Here is a 25163-nt window from a genome sequence, read left to right as displayed (position 1 = left end):
GGTTAACCTGGTGTTTGCAATGCCTGCATCCCATATCAGAATTCCTGGGATCAAATCCAGCTACTCTGCTTCCAGTCCACCTCCTTGCTAATACACCTGAGAGGCAGCAGATGATGGTCCAAGTACTTGGGTTCCTGTCACCCATGTGGGAGACACAAATGGAGTTCCTATCTGCTGGCTTTGTCCTGGCTCAGCCCTAACCACTGTGGGCATTTAGGGAGTGAATTAGTGGATGGAAGATCTCTCTCTCTCTCTCTCTCTCTCTCTTTCTGTGTGTGTGTGTCTGTGTGTGTCTGTGTGTGTTGCTCTGCCTTTCAAGCAGGTGGGAAAGTAATAAACAAAAATTGTGGGGGTAGCTACTACAGTGGTAAGTATGGAAGAGCAATTAACCAACATTGTCACAAAGTGGACTGGTTACATAAGAACCTTTTCTTACTTTATAATGTTTACTGGGGCTGTAATCTAGGGCATAGGGAATAAATAAGATAATCTGGCTCCAAGAAACTGATGTAAATAAGGAAAAAATAATATATACCTAAATTATAGAAAGGTTTAATTCCTTTGGTGTCTGGAAAGTTTGAAAAGCTGTTTTCCTATTTCTTTTTTTTTTAAGGGAAAGTTTTTATTGTGGGAAAACCCAGCAGACTGGAGGGGAGGGACGAAGAAGGATAAGAGAAAGAGAGTATAAGAGAGAGAGAGAGACAGAGGAGAGGAGCTAGTGAGGAGAGAAGATAGAGCAGAGAGAAGAGCCAAGAGAGGAGGAGAGAAGAGCAGATGAGAGGAGCCAAGAGAGAAGGAGAGAAGAGCCAAGAGAGAGGAGCCAAGAGAGCAGGAGAGAAGAGCCAAGAGAGAGCCACGTTTTCAGGAACAGGCCGGGCAAGGAAGCAGGAACAGAGAATTCCATTAGGATGGGGGTGGGGCTGACACCGGTGGTTGGGCCATGTGGCTACCTGGCTTCCAGCAATGGCGGCGGGGGCTAGAGCCTAGTATGTAAATCAGGGTGTAGATCGCACCATAGATAAAACTGCGCCAGTTTCCTAACATTCCTCCCTTTTGTTTTTTATAAAGCAGGAGTGGTATGGAATTACATTAGTCCCAAAAGTCCAGGAGGGGTAGAGGGACTTCCTGTTGACATGGGGCGATGAGGTACTCTTTGCTGGCATGGGACGATGTCTCAAGCCGCTGTCTCCTGGGTGGGAAGCCGAGTATATCCCTGTAGCAGCATTTGGTTGACAGCCGGGTTGCTGAAGGCCTTGGTTTGTTCCATTTTCACCAGCCGTAAACACTTAAACAGACACTGTAGTATAAAAGACAGAGTGAGAATAGTAACCAGTGATCCTAAGAGTAGCATTAACCAGGTAATGAGAGGATTTCATAGAGGAGAGGAAATGGGGGGGTCTCTGGACCCTTGTGGGGACAGTTCGATGGATGTGGCTTAAAGCTGATTCCAACCAAGACTGGGATAAAAGCCACTCATCTTTTGTGGGTAGAGGGGTTTGTCTGTAGAGAAATTCTGAACAATCATACAACATTAAATGGGGGAGAGGACCATCCATACACACAGGTTAGGAGTAGAGCCATTGGTGTTACAGTAGAGGCTATGATTACAAAGGAATGAGGCCCAAGTGGGCTAGATACAAAGGACAGAGTCATTATTAGAGAACCTAAGAAGGGTGCTATCTAAGCTACAACTAAGGTTTCTGATTGAGAGGCAAATAGAACCTGACAGAAGGGGCTTGATAATAATCTGGTGGGCTTTAGTCCTTATAAGTTAAGAGGCCCAGACCTATCTCTTCACATAGGGTACATCCTAAGAGAGGAGTGAACCTCCTTGGGGAATGCACGCTGTTAACTTCCATCACCTATCTGGCCTGGGAGGAGACCTGGCCAGGTAAAGGCAGGTGGCATCTCTAACAGGAAATTTACAGTTCTGCCTGCAATGTTACTGACCCTATTTGGCCGTCTCCTCTCAGCAACGGTGGTCACCTTGGAAGCTGGGCCTAGTGAAGGGCTTTTCAGATTAGAGCTATATTTAATTTTGATTTCCCATGGTGAAGATCATGGTAAATATTTCCTAATGGATTCTTCCACTACTTTCTGGAAGATGTGAATCTTTCTTGCAATTTTCCTCAACCTAGTATACCCTGCTGAATTTTAACTTGCTTTCACCATTTCCATTTGGTGAGCACCTTAGTAATCCTCATTTGTTAGGTAGATTTGTGCCAACTAAGATTTCTTACTGTATATCCCCAATTTTAAAAGTATTTAGCCAGTAGATCCATTGGTCTTTGGCTTAGAATTTAAGAATAAGAGTGATAAGAGTCTTCTAATTTACCTGTGAAAATTTTCTCTACAAACCTAAGGTTAATATTTTAATCCCTCAGAAACCCCTTATTAGTATATTAATATTCAAGAAATAGGTAGCAGAGATATTAGTAGAGACTAAATAGATTTTCATAAGTATATTATTTCACATTGCCTTTCAGCTTGGAACTTGGCTGTGCAATCTGACAATGACCCAGTGACAATGAGAGAATTCTTCATGCTTTCTTACAAGGTGAGTCTCTTCTAATAAGGATCTCATGCATGGACCACAAGGCTCTGACTCTGTCAGTAGTAAAGGGCTAAGTATAGAGTGGAATGGCTTTTAATCTAGGAACTTCTTTTTTTTTTTTTCAACTTTTATTTAATGAATATAAATTTCCAAAGTACAGCTTATGGATTACAATGGCTTCCCCCCCACCCATAACTTCCATCCCACCCACAACCCTCCCCTTTCCCACTCCCTCTCCCCTTCCATTCGCATCAAGATTCTTTTTTTATATATTTTTTTGACAGGCAGAGTGGACAGTGAGAGAGAGAGACAGAGAGAAAGGTCTTCCTTTGCTGTTGGTTCACCCTCCAATGGCCGCCGCAGCCGGCACGCTGCAGCTGGCGCACCACGCTGATCCGATGGCAGGAGCCAGGTACTTATCCTGGTCTCCCATGGGGTCCAGGGCCCAAGCACTTGGGCCATCCTTCACTGCACTCCCTGGCCACAGCAGAGAGCTGGCCTGGAAGAGGGGCAACCGGGACAGAATCCGGCGCCCCGACCGGGACTAGAACCCGGTGTGCCGGCACCACAAGGCGGAGGATTAGCCTAGTGAGCCGCGGCGCCAGCTAAGATTCATTTTCAATTCTCTTTATATACTGAAGATCAGTTTAGCATATATTAAGTAAAGATTTCAACAGTTTGCACCCACATAGAAACACAAAGTGAAAAATACTGTTTGAGTACTTAATCTAGGAACTTCTAATGTATGTCTAAGCAAAAATGACCGAAGGAAATTTGTTTCCTATTGGCTATAGTGTTAGAATGTGGGGTAAATCTCCCTATACCAAAATATCACATACGTTCATCTTGCAACCTGAAGTTCCAGCATTACAGACTTATTCCTTTGCCGTTGAAGGAATTTCAGTTTCCCGGAATCCTATATTGAAATATAAGTATCTTTGTGGGGTGTCGCTCCCCCTCTTCGTGGAGGAACGACACAGGACCCTGCGCTGTTCTTTCGTCTGCTCGGCCCTCCCCGGGTTTGCTGCTGGTTCTTCCCGGGTTGGCTACTGTCCCTTCCACCTCCGTGGAAGGGCAGTTCCCCCTGGCCACATTCCCCACTTCCGCAGGGGAGCGGCACACCGCCGGCCGGCTTTCTCGGGGGCTGCACAGGTGTTCCCCTTAGATGTTCCCCTTAGATGTTCCTGGTGCATGCCGTCTCTCTCCTCCTTTATAGTCCTCCTCCGCCAATCCTAACTCGGCTGCCCACACGCCGATTACGCTGCTCTCCTCCAATCAGGAGCAGGTCCTGCAGCTTGTCAAGTTGGTGAGAGGCAGCTGGGTAGAAGCTGTTGCCTCCTCTCCCAGCGCCATATTGTGGGAGAGCAGATGCATAGAATAAGTCTTAATTCCAGTAACTCAGTCCAGTCCGGGTTGCTCCCCACAGTGGGGGGGGGGGGCGATACTCTAAATGGTTGTCATTACCAACACACTATGGGAGTAGGTCTGTAGGAATATAGAATAAATAGTTGGAGATAGCAGGGTCTGAAAAGGAGATGAGACTCTTAGGCCTTCCTTATAGCTTTTCCTAGAGCAGATTCTGTGTGTAAGGATTTGTGAGTTTGTTATTTGATTTTTTTAAGCATTTAAAAATAGTTGTTAGCCTCCAAGGTAGAGGTTGAATGCCAGGAAGAAGATGAAGTATTGTTGGAAGAATAAAAGGGGAGGGGCTAAGGAATATCCTTCATACACATTTAGAAGTACATAGTCTGATAGGCTGAGGCCAATCAAATGTTAAGAATTTTAGAGCTGGAACAAACTGTAGAGATGATATAGCACAACCTGAGACCAAAAGCGATTGTGTGTCTTGAAATGCTGTTAATTCAACAACGGTGATGATGGTGTTCACAAAATGTTTCAGATAGCTTAAGGAATTGTCTTTGCAAGTTTAGTTGTAATTTCTATTTTAATTAGGTGATATAAATTAGTTTCAGTTTTGCCATTTGTGATAGCACTTGTAGGATTGGTTCATAAGAATCCAAGTGGCTTGGAGTCTTATTGCAGTCCAAAACTGGGAGTTCTTTCTAAAACAAGGACAAGCTTTAATGATGAGGTTATGCCAAATGCCTGCCAAGGTTTGACATTGTCTTTTTCAGCCATGACTATATATATGTATACATATATATATGTATATATATATATACATATATACATATACTAATTTCAGCTCTATTCAATACAAAAGGTAAATCTACTTGCAGTGGGGGGAGCTCTAAGAAATTACAGTGTAAACTAAAGAGTAAATCACTAGTAGTAAATCACTACAGGAGCAGATGAGAGTGCTTATTGCTGGGAAAGATTGGAAAACTATGAAGAAATGAAGCCTTTTATCTCTAGGAAGGTGCTACAAACAATGGAAAGTAATACAAAATTAAAACTGTAAATCAGTGTTACTGTCGATATCATTTTTATGGTGACATGTGCTTTTCCGGCTGAATTTTCTCATTCAGACAGGATGTTGCTGATTTTCATTCTGATTGTTTGTGTTCACCTGACAAGATCCTCACTATTCATTCATGTTCTGGTTATTTCTTATCAGCTGTCCCTGTTTTGTCCTCCTGATCAAGTAATTCTGATTGCACAGAAAACATGTTTACTGATGGCAATTGCAGTTGATCTACAGCAAGGAAGAAAAGCTTCAACACCTTTTCAACAGGTAATGTGCAACCTTCAAAGAAAAGACTAGAGTGCAGTGCACTATCTGGTATTTTTGCCTTCCCTGATGCAGTTCTTTTTGATTCTATTTAGAGAATCCACTCGTCTATTCGAGCACCATCTTGATTTCAAAAGTTTGTAATGGTTAATTCTTTCCTAAGCAAAGATTACATTTGGCTTGGCCTCTTCTTTTAAGAAGCTTGAAGAACTCTTCTTCTAAAATGCCTCATCTCATGGAACACTCTTTCCTCTGTTTTTTTTTTTTAACATTTTATCTTTTTTCAGATTTTATTTATTTATTTGACAGGTGGAGTTACAGACAGTGAAAGAGAGAGAGCCAGAGAGAAAGGTCTTCCTTCTGTTGGTTCATTCCCCTATGGCCACAATGGCCGGAGCTACACCGATCCCAAGCCAGGAGCCAGGTGCTTCCTCCTGGTCTCCCATGCGGGTGCAGGGCCCAAGTACTTGGGCCATCCTCCACTGCACTCCCTGGCCACAGCAGAGAGCTGGCCTGGAAGAGGGGCAACTGGGACAGAATCCGGCGCCCCGACTGGGACTAGAACCCGGTGTGCTGGCGCCGCAAGGCGGAGGATTAGCCTAGTGAGCCGCGGCACCGGCCCCCTCCTCTGTTTTTAAATATTCTTTATCTTCATCTTCTCCTTGTAATTCCATAGGAGCCTGTGGAGTGTTTCCTTTCACACACTTTCTAAGGAAGAACTCATTTATTTCTCCTGTTTCGATAACCATCTGAAATTATTTACTTAGCTTGGTTTTTTTTTTTCACTTACTCATCTTTGCTTTCTTTATTCCACATCCTTAAAAATCTCTTCATTAACTCAATTTTTAACAAGAAAACAGAGTTCCTTACCTTTGCCTGAATTGCACTCTCAGCTTCCTTATCCCTTTGAGGAGCTTCCAACATTGCAGTGTTCCCATACACTAGGTTATTGGCTTGTCTTTAGCTCTTTGCATTCCTTCTTTCAAACCAAGAAATTTTTCTCCAGGTCAGACCACCAACAATTTTTTGTATGATTCTAGGTTTTCTTCTGCTTCATTTCTCTCACCTGAACAAAGAAAACTCCCTAATTTCCCTCATTTATCGTCTCTCCAATTGGTATAAAATCCTTCTTGCACTTTATTTGCTTCCTCCCGTTAATCTCTTCTTTCATATTATTTTTTAGATCTGGAACAAATTCACACCAGATCTCTGCCGATGTGTTTTCCTTTCTTTCCTTTCCCTTGTTGAGTGCAGCCCAAAAAACATTTGCGCACCAATCACTCTGCTAGGTACTGGGCATACAGAGATAAAGAAGACAAAGTCCTTGTCCTTGAGGAGTAAAGAGATCTCTTTTAAGAAGTCTTTCCATTTTAAAAGAAGATAAGAAAATAATCCACCTGCCCCAGAGCAAACCCAAAAACCAACAGTTCTGCTTCTTAACGGGTAAAGGTAAATGTAATTTAATTATCAATGGGGGCTTTTGCTTTACTCTAAAATAGTAATTGTATCTTGTCTTTGTATAGTGCTTTTAACTTCTACAAAGTTTTTCCTTTTCAGTTGGTAGACCTGATGTCGTTAAATTTTGTATCACAGTGATTAGAAATCAAATTGACTTAAGGGAAATTTCAGAAACTCTGAAGTACAGTCCTTAATCATTTTGTTTGTTTCTAACAACTGTTATTTTTTTATTCTGTGTTTCTTCTCTTGAACAGCTCTATGTTTTCTAAGAACTCTCTAACCTAGTAACCCTTCTATAATCTTCTTTGCTTTTGAAAGCATATCTATTTAGATAATTGAAGATGTACTTCTGCCTTTCATCAGCCGAGTATGGTCCTTCTGAATTAGACTGTGATACTGTCTCTCTAAAGAAATCTTGCTTAAATTCTATTATTTACATCTGCTCCCTGTTCTGTAAACCCACATAAATTGGGGTACTTCCAAGTAAGTAAATGATGAAGGAGTATAGACAGACCACATAATTCTATCAATATTACCTCTACCCTGCTGCACATGAGTTGGGGGGGATGAGTTATGCTTAAAAAACATATAATGCTTATCATTGTAATTTTTCAAGGAACCACATCTTCTTCCTAGAATGGGGCTAGGTAAACTACTGCCAACTGCACAAATCAGGCCCATGGCTTTTTTTTTTATATAGTCTGAGAGCTAAGAATGGTCTTTACATTTGTAAGGGACTGTAAATGAAAATAATGAAAAATATGTGAATGAGAGTATATGTGGCTGTCAAAGCATAAAATATTTACTGTCTCAGTTTTTACAGAAACATGTTCTGATCTCTTTCCTAGAATTTTTAACAGACTTATGAGGTATAAGGTAACCCTTAAAATTCACTTATTTAGATGTACAAATTAATGATTTTTAGAATATTCCCAGTTATGTAACTATCAACACAATCTAATCATGCCTAGCACCAACTCTGCTTTTGTCCACTAATTGACATTTTGTCTCTATAGTTTTGACTTTTCTGAATATTTCATTTAAATGTCACCCTACAACTTAGAGTCTTTTCTGAATGGCTCATTTTACAGATCTTTAAATAATGCTATCAGCATTCTTTATGCTGTAACATGCATTAATATTTCATTGCTTCTTTATGCCTAAATAATATTATGTAGCATGGATATAACAAATTTTGTTTATCCACTCTTTCATAGGCATTTGAGTTGCTTCCAAATTTCAGCTATTATGAATAATGCTGTGATAAACATTCATGTACAAATTTTTGTGTGAACATGTGTTTTTGTTGCTTTTGCATATATACATGAGAGTCAAATTCATGAAATATTCTATGGATATCTGTCATGCCTAGTAGATGATTTATGTCTGTTGTGCTATCCATTATTTTTATAAGTTTTTGTAAATGTTTATTTTCATTTGCTTGAAAAGCAGAGCAACAAACATACAGAGAGAGAGAGAGAGAGAGAGAGAGAGAGAGAGAGAGAATTCTTCCATCAGCTGGTTGACTCCCCAAATGTCCACAACAGTCCGGGCTGAGCCAGGCTGAAACCAGGAGCCCAGAACGCCATCTGAGTCTCCCATATAGGTGGCAGGTGCCCAAGCACTTGAGCCATCATCTGTTGCCTCCTAGGATCTATTAGCAGGAAGCTGGATCAGAAGTGAAGGAACCAGGACTTGAACTGGCATTCTGATATGGGATTCAGGTTTCCCAAGCAGCGGCTTAAGCTGCTGCACCAGAAAGCCTGTCCTCTACACATTATTTAAAGTTGGGTACTGGAGGCTGGCCGTTTTGGTGCAGAGGGTTAAGCCATCACTTGGGATGCCCACATCCCATATCCAAGTGCCTGGGATGGAGACCTGCCTCCACTTCCAATCCGGCTTCCTGTTAATGCACCTGGGAGGCAGCAGATGATAGCCCATGTAGTAGGGTTCCTGCCTCCAAGTTGGAGACCTGTATGGAGTTTCCAGCTCCTGGCTTTGGCCTGGTCCAGCCTAGGCTGTAGTGGGCATTTGGGGAGTGAACCAGAAGATGGAAAATCTTTCTCTCTCTTTCTGTCTCTTTGTATCTCTCTCCTTACTCTTCTCTATCTCCTCTCTCTATCATTCTGCCTTTCAAATAAATAAATCCTTAAAAAATCAAAAAGAAGAAAAAATTTTTTAAAAAAAGTTGGGTATTGAAGTCTCCAATCTTATTCTTGAAATGTCTATTTCTTCCTTCAATTCTATTTTTGTTTTATGTACTTTGGGGCTCTGTTGTTAGGTACATATATACAGGTACTTATAAAAAAACTTATGGAAAATGGAATTGAAAGACAAGATGAGTTTGGTGCAAAAGTTTTCTGAAATACTTGCATAGTTTTTTTTTTCACAATACACACTTCCATGAATGTTTTTGAAGACCCTTCATGTGTATTTAATTGTTATATCTCTCTGCAGTGTTAGCCCTTTTATTATCATAAATTTCCCTCTTTGTCTCTAGTAATGTTTTTGCTTCAAAATTTATTTTTGTCTTATATTAGTAGTATCACTCTAATATTCTTGTGACTGATGTTTCTCTGGCACAGCTTTTTCTATCCTTCTATGTTCAACCTACTTAAATCTTTGAATCTAATGCATATCTCTTATATACAGAATATAGAGCTTTTTTAATAGAACGTGATTTATTGGATTGTTTAATCCTGTCACATTTAATGTCCCTATTCTTGTGGTTTAATTTACTTCTGCCATTTTACTTTTTTGTTTTTGCTTTCCTCCTTTACTCCACCTTTGCATTTAACTGAATGCTTTCTATTGTAATTTTTAGTTCCTCTATTTCTACACAATATTTTTTGTTTTCCTTTAGGACTTTTAGATACTAATGCACAGGATCTTCATCAGATTGTGAACTCAATTCCAGTGAGATACAGAAACATTGTTATTGTTAGCTCTGTTTTCTCCTCTCCTTTTTTGTTCTATCCAAACACAGCACATTTTATAATATCATTGTATATAACTTTATGTATTAAAGAAACTGAAAGTAGGAAAATAAGTATAGGTTGTTATATCAAATGTATTTTTACCATTTATGCTTCTCTTCATTTTCTCCTATGTATTTGAGTTAGTGTGTGCTCCCATTTCCTTACTACAGAATAACCTTGTTTCCACTTGCCTCTTTGATATGGTCATTGTCAAATATATTACATTTTTTAAAGAATTATTTTTATTTATTTGAAAGAGAGTTACGGAGAGAGGTAGAGCCAGAGAGAGAGAGGTCTTCCATTCTGCTGGTTCACTCCCCAAATGACCACAATGGCCAGAGCTGAGCTTTTCCAAAGCCAGGAGCCAGGAGCTTCTTCCAGGTCTCCCGCTTGAGTGCAGGGGCCCAAGGACTTGAGCCATCTTCCACTGCCTTCCCAGGCCATAGCAGAGAGCTGGATTGGAAGAGGAACAGCCGGGACTTGAATCAGCGCCCATATGGGATGCCAGCTCTGCAGGCTGGGGCTTTAACCCACTGTGCCACAGTGCTGGCCCCTACATTTTTATATATTGGAGGTCCAAACATTTGAGAGTACTTGAAAAAAAATTTGGAAATGGAATTAAAATTATATAAGTTTATTTTAGTGCAAAAATTGAAATCCACACAATTGAGAGATCTTCAAAAAGTTCATGAAAATGCATTTTATGAGAAAATTATTAATTTTTCATAAACCTATGGTTTTTTTAAACCTCTGTTTTAATTTCACTTTTCCATGAACTTTTTGAGCTAGTCATATTTATGAGTCATTTTTTCTTGCTACTTTCAAATTTTTCTCTTTCTCTTTCAGCATTTTGACATCTGAGTTGTATTTCTTTGCATTTATCCTGCCTAGAATTTGCTGGGATTCTTGGATGTGTAGATAAATGTTTTTCATTAAAATTGGGGAGTTTTATGCCTTCAATAAAGGTTTTTTCTGCTTCTTCTCTGTTCTGTCCTTTTAGTAATCCCAGTACACTGGCATGCTTAATGGTGTCCCACATTTTTCTGAGTTTTTGTTAATTTTTATTTTTTCTTTTTCATTCTGCTCTTCTTGTTTCATAATCGCTCTAGCTCTGTTTTCATGTTTGCTGATTACTTCTCCCTACTCAAATCTAGTTGATCCCTTCTATTGAACTTTTTATTTCCTTTGTTATACTTTACAATTCTGGAATTCCCATTTGTTTATTTTCATTATTTTATCTCTGTTGAAATTTTGTATTTCATGAGCATTGTTATATATTCCTTCTTTAAGCGTGGTTTCCTTTAGTTATTTTATTTTAGTTTTTTTTTTTTATTTTATACCATGGTTTGTTTTATTGGGTGAATGTCTTTGATGTCAAGGACCATCACTTAGTCCAACTTAATGAAGTCTGTATCCTTTGCTTCTTGACAGAAACACTGGCAACACATATTGAGGCCATATTAATGGATCAGGCTATGTGGGTTTGAGTAGATGTGGCAATAGTGAGAACCCTGGCTGAATTTTCATGGGTGTCTCCTGTAGAGCTGCTGGTGACCCATGTTGCTTTCGCTGGTGCAGTGAATCAAAAGTCTTCAGTGGGGCCAGTGCAGTGGTGTAGCAGGTGGGGCTGCCGCCTGCAGTGCCGGCATCCCATATGGGCACCGATTTTAGTCCCGCCCGCTCAACTTCCAATCCAGCTCTCTGCTATGGCCTAAGAGGGCAGTGGATGATGGCCCAGGTCCTTGGGCCCCTGCTCCAACGTGGGGGACCCAGAGGAGGCTGCTGGCTCCTGGCTTCGGATCGCACAGCTCCAGCCATTGCGGCCAATTGGGGAGTGGACCCGCAGATGGAAGATCAATCTCTGTCTTTGCCTCTCTCTCTCTCTCTCTGCCTCTCCTTCTCACTCTGTGTAGTGCTGACTTTCAAATAAATAAATAAATCTTTAAAAAAGTCTTCAGTTATTTGAACATATATAAAATAGTTGTTTCGAAATATGTAATTAAAAAATTTAAAATTTTTTGTAATTTTACTAAAATTACAAATAAGTGTAATACCTGGGCCTTTTATGGTTTTTCTTAAAGATGTATTTATTTGTTTGACAGGCATAGTTATAGAAAGAGTGAGGGCTGAGACTGGGCCAGGCCAAAGCCAGGAGCCTGGAACTCCATCCAGGTCTCCCATGTGGGTAGCAGGGGCCTAAGTACTTGGTTCATCTTCCGATGCTTTCCCAGGTTGAATTAGCAGGGAGCTGAATCCAAAATGGAGTAGCAGGACTCGAATCCAGTACTCAAAGGGTATGCTGGTGTCACAGCCTGCGGCTTAACCTGCTGCACCACAAGGCTAGCTATCTGGGCCTTTTCAAAGTCAGTTCTTACCTGTGTATGAGTCACACTTTCCTGTGCCTTGGTATATCTTAAAATTTTTGTTGAAAATTGGATTAATAGCATCTCTACTGACTCACCCTGGGGACTTGTGGTTAATGTTTGTTTCTTTATTTGTTTAGTGAATTCACTGGGCTATTTCAGTGAAACCTATTTCTTTGATAGTATACACACTCTGATGTCACCCCTCAGAGGACACAATCTTTGCCTAAATAGTCACACTGACACCTCAGCTGAAAAGAGATGACTGGTTTTAGCAGAGTCATTTTTTATTATCCCTTTCCATGATCTCCTTCATAAGCTTCTAAATGGCCTTCTATCAGTATCACAATCCAGCTGTTAATCTTTATTAATTTCTAGATGGTTGCTCTGTGTGTATGTGCATGTGTGTGTGTGTATGTATGTTTTTAAAATATTCTTAGGCATAAATTTCTCCACAGTATGATCCAATTAAAATAAAGCCCATTTGAAGAGACAGGGATCTTCTTAAGCTGTCTGGTTCTTTGTAAACTTCTAGCCACTCTGCTGTTTTGCTTGTTAATGTTATTGAGCAATCAGCCTTCTTTTAATTTTTCACTACCAAAACTGCATTTTTTTACAGTGCCCTTAGACTTGAACTTCTGTTTTAAAGTCGTTGTCCTTAGGGATAGATACAGAGCTCACCTTTCTAATGATGTGACTCTTACTAGGCAGTAGTTAAACATTCTTTTGGAAGTGGAGGCAGGGACAGTGGCCCACTTCTATCAGAGTAACAGTCCAGCTCTATGAGTGGGGGACTGAGCAAGAATTGCTGTCCTTGTTCTTCTTGAATTACCTCTTCCAGCATAGGAACCCTTTCCTGTAAGCAAATTGATATGAAAGCAATTGAGACCCAACTTTCTTTTTTTTAGTTTAAACTTTTTAATTAAAAAACTTTAACAAATGCACAAAATTATCATAGTTATGGGGTGCCATGTGGTTGTGTAATATGAGGTGCAACCTTCTGCACTTGCCGTGTTTGGGGTAGAGCTTTTGCTGTGCAAACAAGAGCTGGGTAGAGGGAGAAAGTTCAGGCCTCCCAGCTATGCTTGTTAGTGGCTGTAGAGATTCTACACTAAGGACTCGGGAGGATGAGAAGTACCAGCAGTCTGTCTTCCCTAGGAATCCCTAACCTGGGAGCTAAGGGGAGAGGGTATTGCATTTTCTTTGCCACACCCACCCTGAGTAATGAACTTAGGGTGGAGGTTGCAGGGCCAGTGTTATCCTGGTCATGGCTCAGATATCACAAGCTTTTACTGTTCTTACTGAAACTTCGTAGATTTCCAGGAAAGAATTTCCTGGGACTTTACATAATTATGTTTTATAATTTTTCACCAGTTATGGTTATTTTGCTGGAGAGAAGGTCCATGGACCTCCTTAAACTACCATTTTGGAAGCATTTCTCTTCTGTTCTAGATTATTAATGAAACTGATAATGTTCAACATTTTCTATGTAATCCTGATTTTCCTGGGACAATAGGAAAACTGCAAATAGAGGTTAATATATCTGTATAAATTCCGAAATTTTCAGTTTAAATTATTTTGTTTTTGACTGTTTGTCATTTTATTTTCAACTCTTTTTAATGACAATGATGTGAGATTATATAAATTTGCCTAAAGTTCTTTTATGTTGAGACTGATTATCTGTTGTATTGTTGCCAACAGACCATGTTTCTGAACCATGCACTTGAGCTGGTCTGTGCATGCAAAGACATCTGGAATCTTCTGAAACAAACAGGTACAGGGAACTGGAAATTTGATACCACTGTTATAAAGGGAGTTTAGAATCTGAATAACCATGTCTTTTGTCATCAGAAATTTTTTACCTTGAAGTACTTGATAACCACTCAGATGATTCTTTAAGAGTTATTTTTCCTCACTTTGCTTTTTATGAAAGTGTAATATTAAATAAAAAATAAGATCAGTATTGTACGCGACATTATTTCTCTTAGATCACTATATTTACTATCCAGTTTAATCAGACCTTACTTCTGACTAATTATGGAGTCTTCCAGACTACAATAAAGATATCAGAAGACATTTTGAGATTTGATTATTGTTTATAGCTCTTATCTATACTCTTGAGGAACAGTGTTTTTTTACTTACTACTTGTTGAAATCTTTATTTGGTGTAGGATTAACCTTGTGATTATAAAGAAAATTGAAAGTATATCATTGTAAAAATTAAAATAAAAATAAGAATAAAGGGAGAAGGGAGGATGGGAGGGAGGGAGGGAAGGAAAGGAAGGTATGGTAGGAAGAATCATTATGCTCTTAAAACTGCATATATGAAATACAAAAAAAAACTTATTGCAAAAGTTGTAGGAAAAAAAGAAGGAAGGAGGTTTGAGGAATGGAGGTAAGTATGGTTATATTCTTAGAATTATATCTATGAAATACATGAAATCTATTATGTTTATATTAATAAAAAATTTTAAAATAAAAACAAAAGGAAATTCTGCCATTAAAAAGATACCAGTTACTGCTAACATTTTGTTATGAAATTATCAAAATAGTAGTAAATCTTTTGAAGATTTTTTACTCATTATACAGGAAACAGTAGCAAGCTGTTAGGTTTCTGTAGACATTTTCATAGTGTGTACATCTGTTCCTGTCTTATAATTGTTTATAAACAATGGATATTAAATTACATTAAATGCCTTATAAGACTCTATGGAGATAGTTATATGATTGTCTCTCTCATTTTTTAAGATTTATTTATTTATTTATTTGAAAGTCAGAGTTACACAGAGAAGGGGAGGGAGAGAGAGAGAGAGAGAGAGAGAGAGAGAGGTCTTCCATCCACTGGTTCACTCCTCAATTGGCTGCATCAGCCAGAGCTGTGCCGATCCGCAGCCAGGAGCCAGGAGTTTCCTCCAGGCCTCCCACACAGATGCAGGGGCCCAAGGACTTGGGCCATCTTATACTGCTTTCCCAGACCATAGCAGAGAGCTGGATCGGAAGTAGAGCAGCCAGGACTCGAACCAGCTCATATTTGGGATGCCGGCACTGCAGGCAGCGGCTTTACCCACTATGCCACAGCACTGGCCCCGATTGTCTCTCTTTTAAACCATTAATATTTTAAAGTATAATAATATATTTCCTAAAATTTAGTCTTCTTTGCATTCGTGGAGTAAGTTCTCTTTGGTCATAGTGCCTTATCATTTTAATTCTGTTTCTCAGTATTTAGAAAGTATAAGTCTGTTATTTTCTTTTTATGCATGTGTCACATCTTTGAAAGATTTGATATCAAATTATAGGAATTATAGGGAAGAATATAAACACAAAATTTAATTTACCTCTCTCAATCTATGACAGCCATTTAAATGAATGAAAACACAAAAAGGAAGAATAGAGACCTAAATAACATACTTACTATAGAAGATGAAATGGAAATATAATCTGTAGCCAAAAAATATACTCTTTATTCTAAAAACTGAAAACATGCATTCTTTTCATGTACCATTTGATTATCTACAAAATTGATGATGAGGAAAACCTGGATAAATCCCAACATGTGAGTTAAACAGACATCTGATCACAATGCAGAAGCCAGAAATTCATAATGGAATTTAAAAAAACTACCATTAAATCAAAACTACAGATTATCTGGAAAATGATGGTAATGAAAATACCCCTACCAGAATATAAAGCGCTTACAGCAAAATTCATAGTGTCAATGACTTTTATTAACAAGAGTGTCTCAGAATGCAAGCTGTCCACTAAAAAATATCAGCTTCTTGGGACCAGGGTGATGTGGGCTAAGCCTCCACCTGTGGCACCTGCAGCCCATATGGGCGCCGGTTCATGTCCCCGTTGCTCCTCTTCTGATCCAGCTCTCTGCTCTGGCCTGGGAAAGCAGTAGAAGGTGGCCCAACACCTTGGTCCCCTGCACCCGCGTAGGAGACCTGGATGAAGCTCATGGCTCCTGGCTTCAGATAGGCCCAGCTCCAGCTGTTACAACCGTTTGGGGAGTGAACCAGTGGATGGAAGACCTTTCCCTCTGCCTCTCCCTTTCTCTGTCTGTAACTCTACCTCTCAAATAAATAAAATATTTTCAAAAAATCAGCTTCTTTCTAGGAGCAGAACTAGACTAGATAGAAAGATACAAAGATGTAGAAATATATCTATGTATCTCAATCTATAGTCTAGGTACCTGTGTGCACACAAACATAGATACAGTCTAACTGTGTTCCTAGAAAGAAGAAAGTATGTACATGTTTTATATATATATATATATAGTCATTAGAGAATTTAAAATTAAAACTCGAATGAGATGCCACCACACACCTATTAGAATGGCCAGATCCAAAACACTGACAACAGCAAATGCTGGTGAGAATACAGAATAATAAGAACTCTAATTCATTGCCTGTGGGAATTCAGAAATTATTCAAGTATTCCTCTATTTCTGTGAAGCTTTCTAGAATTATGTTTCTGAACTATTTTTATGCCATTATTTTCATTTTATTCTTTGAGGACTGCCTGTTTTGGAAGTCCTTTGTCAGTTGTCTACATCTATTGTTTTGTCTTCCACATCTCTATTTTTAAAATTTTAATTTTCGTTTTCTTTTTTTGGAACATTTCAAGGATTTATTTAACTCATTAATTAATAAGGGAACTAATAAGATATTACAACTGGTTCAAAAAGAGAACTATAAATGCCAGCAATTAAGAATGCTAATAAATTTACAAGTGAATGTACAACTGATCAAAATCCACAAAGAAATTATCAATTTCATGTCCATGGAGCATAATTCACTTGCATATTTGTGGACAAGAATCATTTGCAGTCACAGTTTTTTACAATTTACTGAGTTGAAAAGTAGTTCAAAGACAATTTAGGTAGAGATAATTCTAAAAGATATACTAGATAGGCACACGGTATTTTTTTTTCTTTTTTAAGATTTATTTTATTTATTTGAAAGGCAGAGTAACAGAGAGAGAGAGAGAGATGGGCTTTTTGAGATCTTCCATCTGCTGATTCACTCCCCAAATGGCTGCAACAGCTGGGGCTGGGCAAAGCTGAAGCCAGGAGCCCAAAACTCCCTCCAGGTTTCCTACATAGATAGCAGGGACCCAAGCACTTGATCCATTTCTGCTGTTTTTCCAAGGCACATTAGTAGGGAGCTGGAAACAGAGCAGCAGGCACTCAGACCACTGCTTCAATATGGAATGACGTCTTCACAAGTGGTGGCTTAACCCTTGACACCACAATACTGGCCCCAATAATTTCCTTATTTCAAACTCTTTCACAATTTTTCTTGGATAGTGTCCTATCTACCTCCCTCCTCAATCATCATTATAATCTCAAAGAAATAATATTTTTCATTATAAAATAAGCTAGCTTCTTTAGGTTTGCTCTTTTTATTTAAATAGGTATAGCAAAATAAATAGGTATACCAAATAGGCTTCCTTGAATTTACTTTGCAAATCTAGAGCTATCTAATATTGAACAAATACAGAGGCCTCAAACTTAACTTCTGTCTACATATTTTTGTAGGGAATCTCAGATTGAACTTTCAAACACCTTCTTATATGCTATTCCAAAGCTGGATAACCAAACTCAGAAAACTTCCCACTGTATTTCATTTGCTGTACTTATAAATACAAGGGAAAATTATCTCTTCTCAAAGTCTCACAAATTTGCTGAAGTTCTTGGCCTGCCAGAAAGGGAATTTTTCTACCTCTTTTAAGACTGGGGCCCTGTAAGTGAGGTACCAGGATAGTATCACCAGCTATCAGGGAAATGCAAATCAAAACCACAATGAGATATCACTTCACCCCATTTACAGTGGCTATTATCCAAAAGACAGAATGTAACAAATACTGGCAAAGGTGTGGACAACACTGGCCCTCTTCACACTATTGATAATCCAACTTGTCTCGGTTTTTTTGGTTGTTGTTGTTGTTGCCTGCACTTTTGGGGACTTATGCAAAAAACCATTGCTTACACCAATGTACTGAAATGTTTCCCCTATATTCTCTTTTAGCAGTTTCAAAGTTCCTAATCTTACATTTAGATCTTTGAGTTTTCTATATATGGTGAGAAATTTCATTTTTCCACGTATATGTATCCAGGTTTACCGGTGCCGTTTATTGAAAATGCTTCTTTCTCCTATATATGTGCTTGGCACTTATCTCAAACATCAGTTGGCTGTATGTATGTGAATTAATTTCTGAATTCCCTGTTCTGTTCCACTGATCTCTGGATCAGTTTTTATGCCAGTACCATGACATTTCAATTACTGCAACTTTGTAGCATGCTTTGAAGTCAGGAATTATGATGCATCTAGCTTTATTTATTTGTCTATTTATGTATTTATTTATTTATGTATGATTTATTTTCAAGATCATTTTAGTATTCTGGGTCTTTTGTGATTCCATATGAATTTTAGTATTGTTTTTTTCTAATTCTGTAAAAAATGTCATTGGCATTTGATGGGGATCGTGTTGAGTCTGTAGGTTGCTTTAGGAAATATGAATATTTTAACAATATGAATTCTTCCAATCCATGAACATAGACTATCTTTCCATTTTTTTGTGTGTGTGTCCTCTATGATTTCTTTCATCAGTTTTTTATAATTTTTTTCCTTGTAGAGATCTTTCCCTTTTCTGGTTAAATTCATTACTAAAACTTTCTTCACCTATTGTGAATGAAGTTACTTTCTTGATTTTCTTTTGAGCAAGATCAAAATCATGTTGATTTTATATCCTGCAACTTTACTGAATTTATCAGTTCTAAGAGCTTTTTGATTTAGTGTTTAGGTTTCTCCATGTATAGAATCATGTTATTTGGGGCCAGTGCTGTGGTATAGTGGGTAAAGCTGACACCTGTGGCGCTGGTTCAAGTTCCAGCTGCTTCAATTCCGATCCAGCTCCCTGCTAATGTGCCTGGAAAAGCAGCAGAAAATGGCCCAAATCCTTGGGCCCCTGTACCCACATGGGAGATCCTCAAGAAGTCCTGGCTCCTGGCTTCAGATCAGCCCAGCTCTGGCTATTGTAGCCATTTAAGGAGTGTACCAGTGATAAAAGATCTCTCTCTTTCTCTGCTCTGCCTTTCAAATAAATTTTTTAAAAATCATGTTACTTGTAAACATGAATATTTTTACTTCCTTTACAATTTCAATGTGCTTCATTTCTTTCTCTTTGCTTAATTTATCTTGATAATATTGTGAATACTGTGTTGAATAAGAGTGGTGAAAGTGGACCTCCTTGTCTTGTTCAAGATCTGAAAGGAAACACCTTCAGCTTTTCTTCATTCAGTATGATATTGGCAGTGGGATGTCACATATTGCCTTTATTAATTTAAAGTATGACCCTTCTATACCAACTTTGTTTTTATTACGAAAGGATGTCAGATCTTATCAAATGCTTTTTCTGTGTCTGTTAAGATGATTCTTGGGGTTTTGTTCTTCATTCTGTTTGTCATTTGTTACGTTTATTGATTTGTGAATGTTGAACCATCCTTGCATCCCTGGAATAAATCCTACTTTGATGTACTGTTGGATTCAGTTTGTTAATATTTTCTTGAGAATTTTTCCATCTGTGTTTATCATTGATGTTGGTTTGTAGTTTTGGTGTGTCTTTTGTTGGTTTTGGTATCGGAGTAATACTGGCCTCATGGTTTGGCAGGGGCGGGCATTGTGGAGCACTGCCACTTGGGGGCGCCCACTTCCCATATTGGAGTGCTTAATTTGAGTCCCTGTTGATTTGAAATTATTTTTTTTAATGTATGCACTTACTGCTATAGATTTCCTTGTTCATACAAATTTGCTGTATACCACAAATGTTAATATATTGTGTTTCATTTCATTTTTTTCAATAAATTTTTGCATTTCCTTTTTAATTTCCTCAATGATCCATTGGTCATTCAGGAATATGTTCAATTTTCATGTGTTGTAATTTTTCTATTGTTGTTCTTATTGTTGATTCTAACTTTATTCTATTGTGGTCTGAGAATGATTTCAAATTTTTTAATTTACTGGGGCTTGATTGGTGACCTAATATATGGTCCATCCTAGGAAATGGTCTATGTGCTTGTGAGAAGAATGTGTAATCTGGAACTGCTGGATGAAACATTCTGTAAATATGCCCTCTAGAGTGTGATTCAACTCTGATATGTCTTTGTTGATTTTTCTGTCTGGATGGTCTGTCCTTTGATGACACTGGGATGTTGAAGTCCATCACTATTATTGTATTGGAGTCTCTCTCTCCCTTTAGATCTAATAATATTTGCTTTACATATTGAGGTGGTTTAGTGTTAGGTGCATATATACTTAGAATTATTCTATCACTTCGCAGAGTCAATCCTTTTATCAATACATAAGATCCTTTTTCTCTTTTCAAAGTTTCTTAAAGTCTGTTTTATCTGTGTATAGCTTCTCCTGCTTGCTTTTGGTTTTCATTTGCATGGAATATCTCTTTCAGTCTATGTGTATCTTTATCTGTGAAGTGAGTTTCTTGTAGGCAATAAATATTTGGGTCTCTTTTTAAAAAAAATTTTTTTTGAAAGGTAGAGTTATAGACAGTGAGGAGACAGACAGACAGAAAGGTCTTCCTTCCGCTGGTTCACCCCCCAAATGACCGCCGCGGCAGGCGTGCTGCGCCGATCTGAAGCCAGGAGCCAGGTGCTTCTCCTGGTCTCCCATGTGGGTGCAGGGCCCAAGCACTTGGGCCATCCTCCACTGCCTTCCTGGGCCACAGCAGAAAGCTGGACTGGAAGAGGAGCAGCGGGGACTAGAACCTGGTGCCCATATGGGATGCCGGCGCCACAGGCGGAGGATTAACCAAGTGAGCCATGGCACCGGCCCCAGGGTCTCTCTCTCTCTTTTTTTTTCCATTCAATCAAAACTGTATCTTTTGACTGGGGAATTTAATACATTTACATTCAAGGTTAAAGATAAGAACAAACTCCTATAACCTTGTTGATTACCTATTGATTGTTTTATATATTCTCTGTTTCTTTCTGCCTATGTTATTACTTATTTTGTTTTGGTAGTTGTCTGTCATGAAAAGATAGGATTCTCTTCTTTCTCTTTGGCGTATCTGCTCTGTTAGTGAATTTTGTATTGTCCTGTGTTTTCATGATGGTTGTCATGATCCTCTTATTTCTTATATAGGACTCCCTTCAGGATTTCTTTTAGGGTTGGCCTGGTGGTGATGAATTCTCTCAGTTTTTGTTTGGGAAATATTTTATTTCACCTTAATTTCTAAAGGATAACTTCACCAGATATAGTATTCTTGGTTGGAGGTCTTTTTCTCTCAAGAACTTGACTATATCTGAGCCACCGCCGTGGCTCACTAGGCTAATCCTCCGCCTTGCGGCACCAGCACACCGGGTTCTAGTCCCGGTCGGGGCGCCGGATTCTGTCCCAGTTGCCCCTCTTCCAGGCCAGCTCTCTGCTGTGGCCCGGGAGTGCAGTGGAGGATGGCCCAAGTGCTTGGGCCCTGCACCTGCATGGGAGACCAGGAGAAGCACCTGGTTCCTGCCTTCGGATCAGTGTGGTGCACCGGCCGCGGCAGCCATTGGAGGGTGAACCAATGGCAAAGGAAGACCTTTCTCTCTGTCTCTCTCTCTCTCTCACTGTCCACTCTGCCTGTCAAAAAAAAAAAAAAAAAAAAAACCACCTTGACTATATCATACCATTTTCTTCTGGCCTGAGAGATTTCTTCTGAGAAGTCTCCTGTTAGCCTAATGGGTTTTCCTTTATATATAACTTGACATTTTTTTCTCACTTTCTTTAGGATTCTCTCCTTGTCCTTAACTTTTGACAATTTGACTACAGTATGCCTTGTAGAAAGTCTTTTTGGTTGAGTCTAGTTGGGATCCTTTGGAGCCTCCTATATATGAATGTCAGTATCTCTTTAACGACTTGGAAGGGCCACCATTGTGCTTAAGGGCACTAAGCTGCAGCTTGCAACACCAGCATCCCATATCAGAGCCCTGGTTCAAGTCTCAGCTGCTCTGCTTCTGATCCTGCTCCCTGCTAATGTGCCTAGCAAAGCAGCAAATGATGGCTCATGTACTTGGGCTGCTGCCACCCATATGGGAGGTCCAGATGGAGTTCCTGGATCCTGCTTTGGCTTGGCCCAGTCCCTTCCATTGCAGCCATTTGGAATAGATCTTTCTCTCTGTTACTCTCTGCCTTTCAAATAAATAAATAAATATATCTTTTTAAAAAGACTTAGAAAGTTTTCAACTATCATTTCATTAAATAGATTCTCAATGCCTTTTTTCTTCTCTTCTTCAGATATTCCCATAATATGAATATTTGTTTGCTTAATGGTATCATGTATGTCTCATAGGCTTTCTTAATCATTTTAAATTATTTTCTATTTCTTTTTATCTGGTGGGGTTATTTCAAAAGTCTTGTCCTCAAGATTAGAAATTCTTCTGCTTGGTCTATTCCATTGCTAAAATTCTGAATTGTATTTTTAAAAATTTCATTGATTAAAGTTTTTAGCTCCAAAATTTGATTGATTCTTTTTAGTAATTTCTATTTCTTTGCTGAATTTCTCATTCATATCATGCATAGTCTTCCTCATTTCTTTGAATTGTCTATCTATGTTCTCTTGTATGTCATTGGGTTTCCTTAGGATCGTGATTTTTAATCCTTTTTTGGGCATTTCATACACTTCATTCAAATCAGGATCTATATCTGGAGAGGTATTGCGTTCTTTTGGAAGTGTCATGCTTCCTTGCTTCTTCATTTTTCCTGTGTTCCTACATTAAGGTCTGTGCATCTGGTATAACAGTTGCTTCTTCTTTATGGAGTAGCTTTTGTTGGAAAAAACTTTTTTGTTTAGATGGGATTGCAGGGTGTCACTTGGGTAGTTGTTTTGGCTTTAGTACTAGGTGAGTCCAGAAGTGTAACCTCCATGTGAATTCTTTGCGTGTAACCAATGTCAGCAGTGTGTATGAGTGCCATAATTGTCTAGTCTGCAGCAATTTGTAGAGGTAGTAATATGACTTTGAAGTGTATGTAGGCTTCTGAAGGTGCGTGTCTTCAGGCCAACACAGTTGGGTGTCAATCACACTGGACTTTGTGGTAGCAGTAGCCACACGCCTGGTGCTTTGGGACACAGTAGGGAGTGTCCCCTTCATCATGCCAGATGAACCTGAAAGATGCTGGTGATTATGGTACCAGTAGTTGTGGCTCTGGATCTGTGGGATGTGGATGGAACCTTCTCCAGGCTCTTCTGGGTGAGAGTGGGTGATGCTGGGGGCTCTAGCCCTGAAAGTCCCAGTCTCAGTACCGAGGAATGTGAAGGTGACCTTGCCCTGGGCCTACGAGGTGATACATGTTATGTTGGTGGTCATGCACTGGCAAGTGTGGGCTTCAAGCAGTAGAATGCAGGTAAGGTTTTCTTCAAGTCTCACAGTGTGGGCTCAGATGACCCTGAGGAATACAGTACCAATCGTCACAATACCAGAGGTGCAGGACAGGAAGGGTACCTTGCCCAGGTCCTGTGGGAAGCACACAGTGGGTTGTGTGCTGACAGCTGTGGGCCTACAACTGTGAAACAGAGGTAGGGCCTTCCACAGATCCCACAGGGTGAATGTAGATGTTACCAGGACTTAGAGAGCCAATAGTCCCAGATCTAGTGCTACAGGATTCAGTGGAGATCTTACCCAGATTTCATGGGTCAAGTGCAGGTTATACTGAGAATTATACACTAACAGGCATGGGTCTGGAGTAATGGAATGTAGATAGGGCCCTTCCCAGGTCCCATGGGATGAACTCATGTGACTGTGGAATATAACTAATAGTAATAGTTCCAGAGCTGCAGGTAGAATACCTGACCCAGGTTCCACAGGGTAATTACAGATTATGTTGGGGGTTGTGCACTAGTAGTTTCAGGCCTGGCATGGTAGAATGCCAAACAGGGTCTTCCCCAGGCCCCATAGAGTGAGCACCAGAGTCCTTTGGACTTACAAGATCAGCAGTTATGATCCCTGGACTGCAGGATGTGATGGGGTCCTTACCTAGCTCTCCCTGGAAGAGTACAGGTTATGCTGGAAATTGTGAACTGTCAGCCACCAACCTGAAGCAGAGGAATGCAAACCAGTCCCTCCAGGTCCCATCAGCGAGTGCCAGTTACTTCAGAGACTGTAGTACCAACAGCCACAAGCCACAGCCCCAGGGCTGCAGAACACAGAAGGGAGTGCCAGAAGTTGCCCCAGGGCATGTAAGGATGATGCTGGGGCTTGCACCCTGGCCACTGGGCACCCTGAGCAAAGGCACAGAGGGGGATTTCCTCAGGTCCGGCCACCAGGGTTTGTGTATTAGCTCCTACTGGCACTGAGCCCCAAGAAGCCGAGGGAAACTTCTTTGGATCATACACAGTGATCAAGCATGGCCCTGGAACTTGTTCTCAGCAATCTCACAGCAGCAGGATACAGAGAGGCCTGCTGTCTGCCCTGTGGATTGCCCTGGTTTTGGGGGCTTCTCATGGTAACAGGGCTGCCTGCAATGGCAGTGCTGTAGCAGCTTTGGGTCTGTAGCTTTGATGGGGAGAGGAAATGCAGGTTCCTTTTTTGGAACAAAGCAGTCACTTGGACCCCAGTCAGCTTTCTAAACTGGATTTCAAGTAAGTGAGGACTGTGGGATTCTCCTGCAGTTACGGCTGCTGCTCTGCAGTGATGATGTGCTGCAGAGTTTTCTACTTCCTGGCAAAGTGGAATCCCCTGATCAGGAGCTGGGTAGCAGGTGCAGTGCGCTTTTCCCTCCCTCTCTGCTGGCTTTCTGAGTCTCTGTGCTGTTTAGCAATTCATCACTTCTTTACTAAACTTTTACCTCAGTCAGGCTCCTGGAAACACAGTCCTTCCTTTGTTGTTCTGGTTCTTCTGTACGCAGAGTCGAGTGCAGAGCTTCTGTCGTTAGCCATCTTGGATCTCTCCTGCATTACCTTTTATTACCATTTTCCATGAACTTTTTGAACCTCAAAATACTTTGTTAATTCAGGAGGAGGGAATTGGATTTGGGGGGAGGCCAGTGAGGATCGTAGCATTTGAAAATAATTTTCAAAAAGCAGCATCCATTAAATTGTTTTGAGTAACAAATAGCTTATGAGGAAAG

At 39.8% G+C, this 25163-nt stretch overlaps 1 protein-coding gene and 1 pseudogene across 1 annotated transcript in view; one reads left to right on the top strand and one right to left on the bottom strand.

Annotated features, from left to right (window-relative positions):
• Positions 1-25163, top strand: part of TEX11 (testis expressed 11) — a 295189-nt gene that overhangs the window by 231144 nt on the left and 38882 nt on the right. The window contains exons 22-24 of the mRNA XM_017349668.3: positions 2487-2557; positions 5133-5249; positions 13747-13819. Coding sequence (XP_017205157.3) covers positions 2487-2557; positions 5133-5249; positions 13747-13819 — 261 coding nt within the window. The remainder of the gene's footprint in view (positions 1-2486; positions 2558-5132; positions 5250-13746; positions 13820-25163) is intronic.
• Positions 11071-11241, bottom strand: LOC108178770 (small ribosomal subunit protein uS14-like; annotated as a pseudogene).

Source organism: Oryctolagus cuniculus, chromosome X (assembly GCF_964237555.1).
Source record: "Oryctolagus cuniculus chromosome X, mOryCun1.1, whole genome shotgun sequence".
Taxonomy (NCBI): Eukaryota; Metazoa; Chordata; class Mammalia; order Lagomorpha; family Leporidae; genus Oryctolagus; species Oryctolagus cuniculus.
Note: the sequence above shows the minus strand (reverse complement) of the source record. Positions and strands in the feature narration are given on the sequence as shown.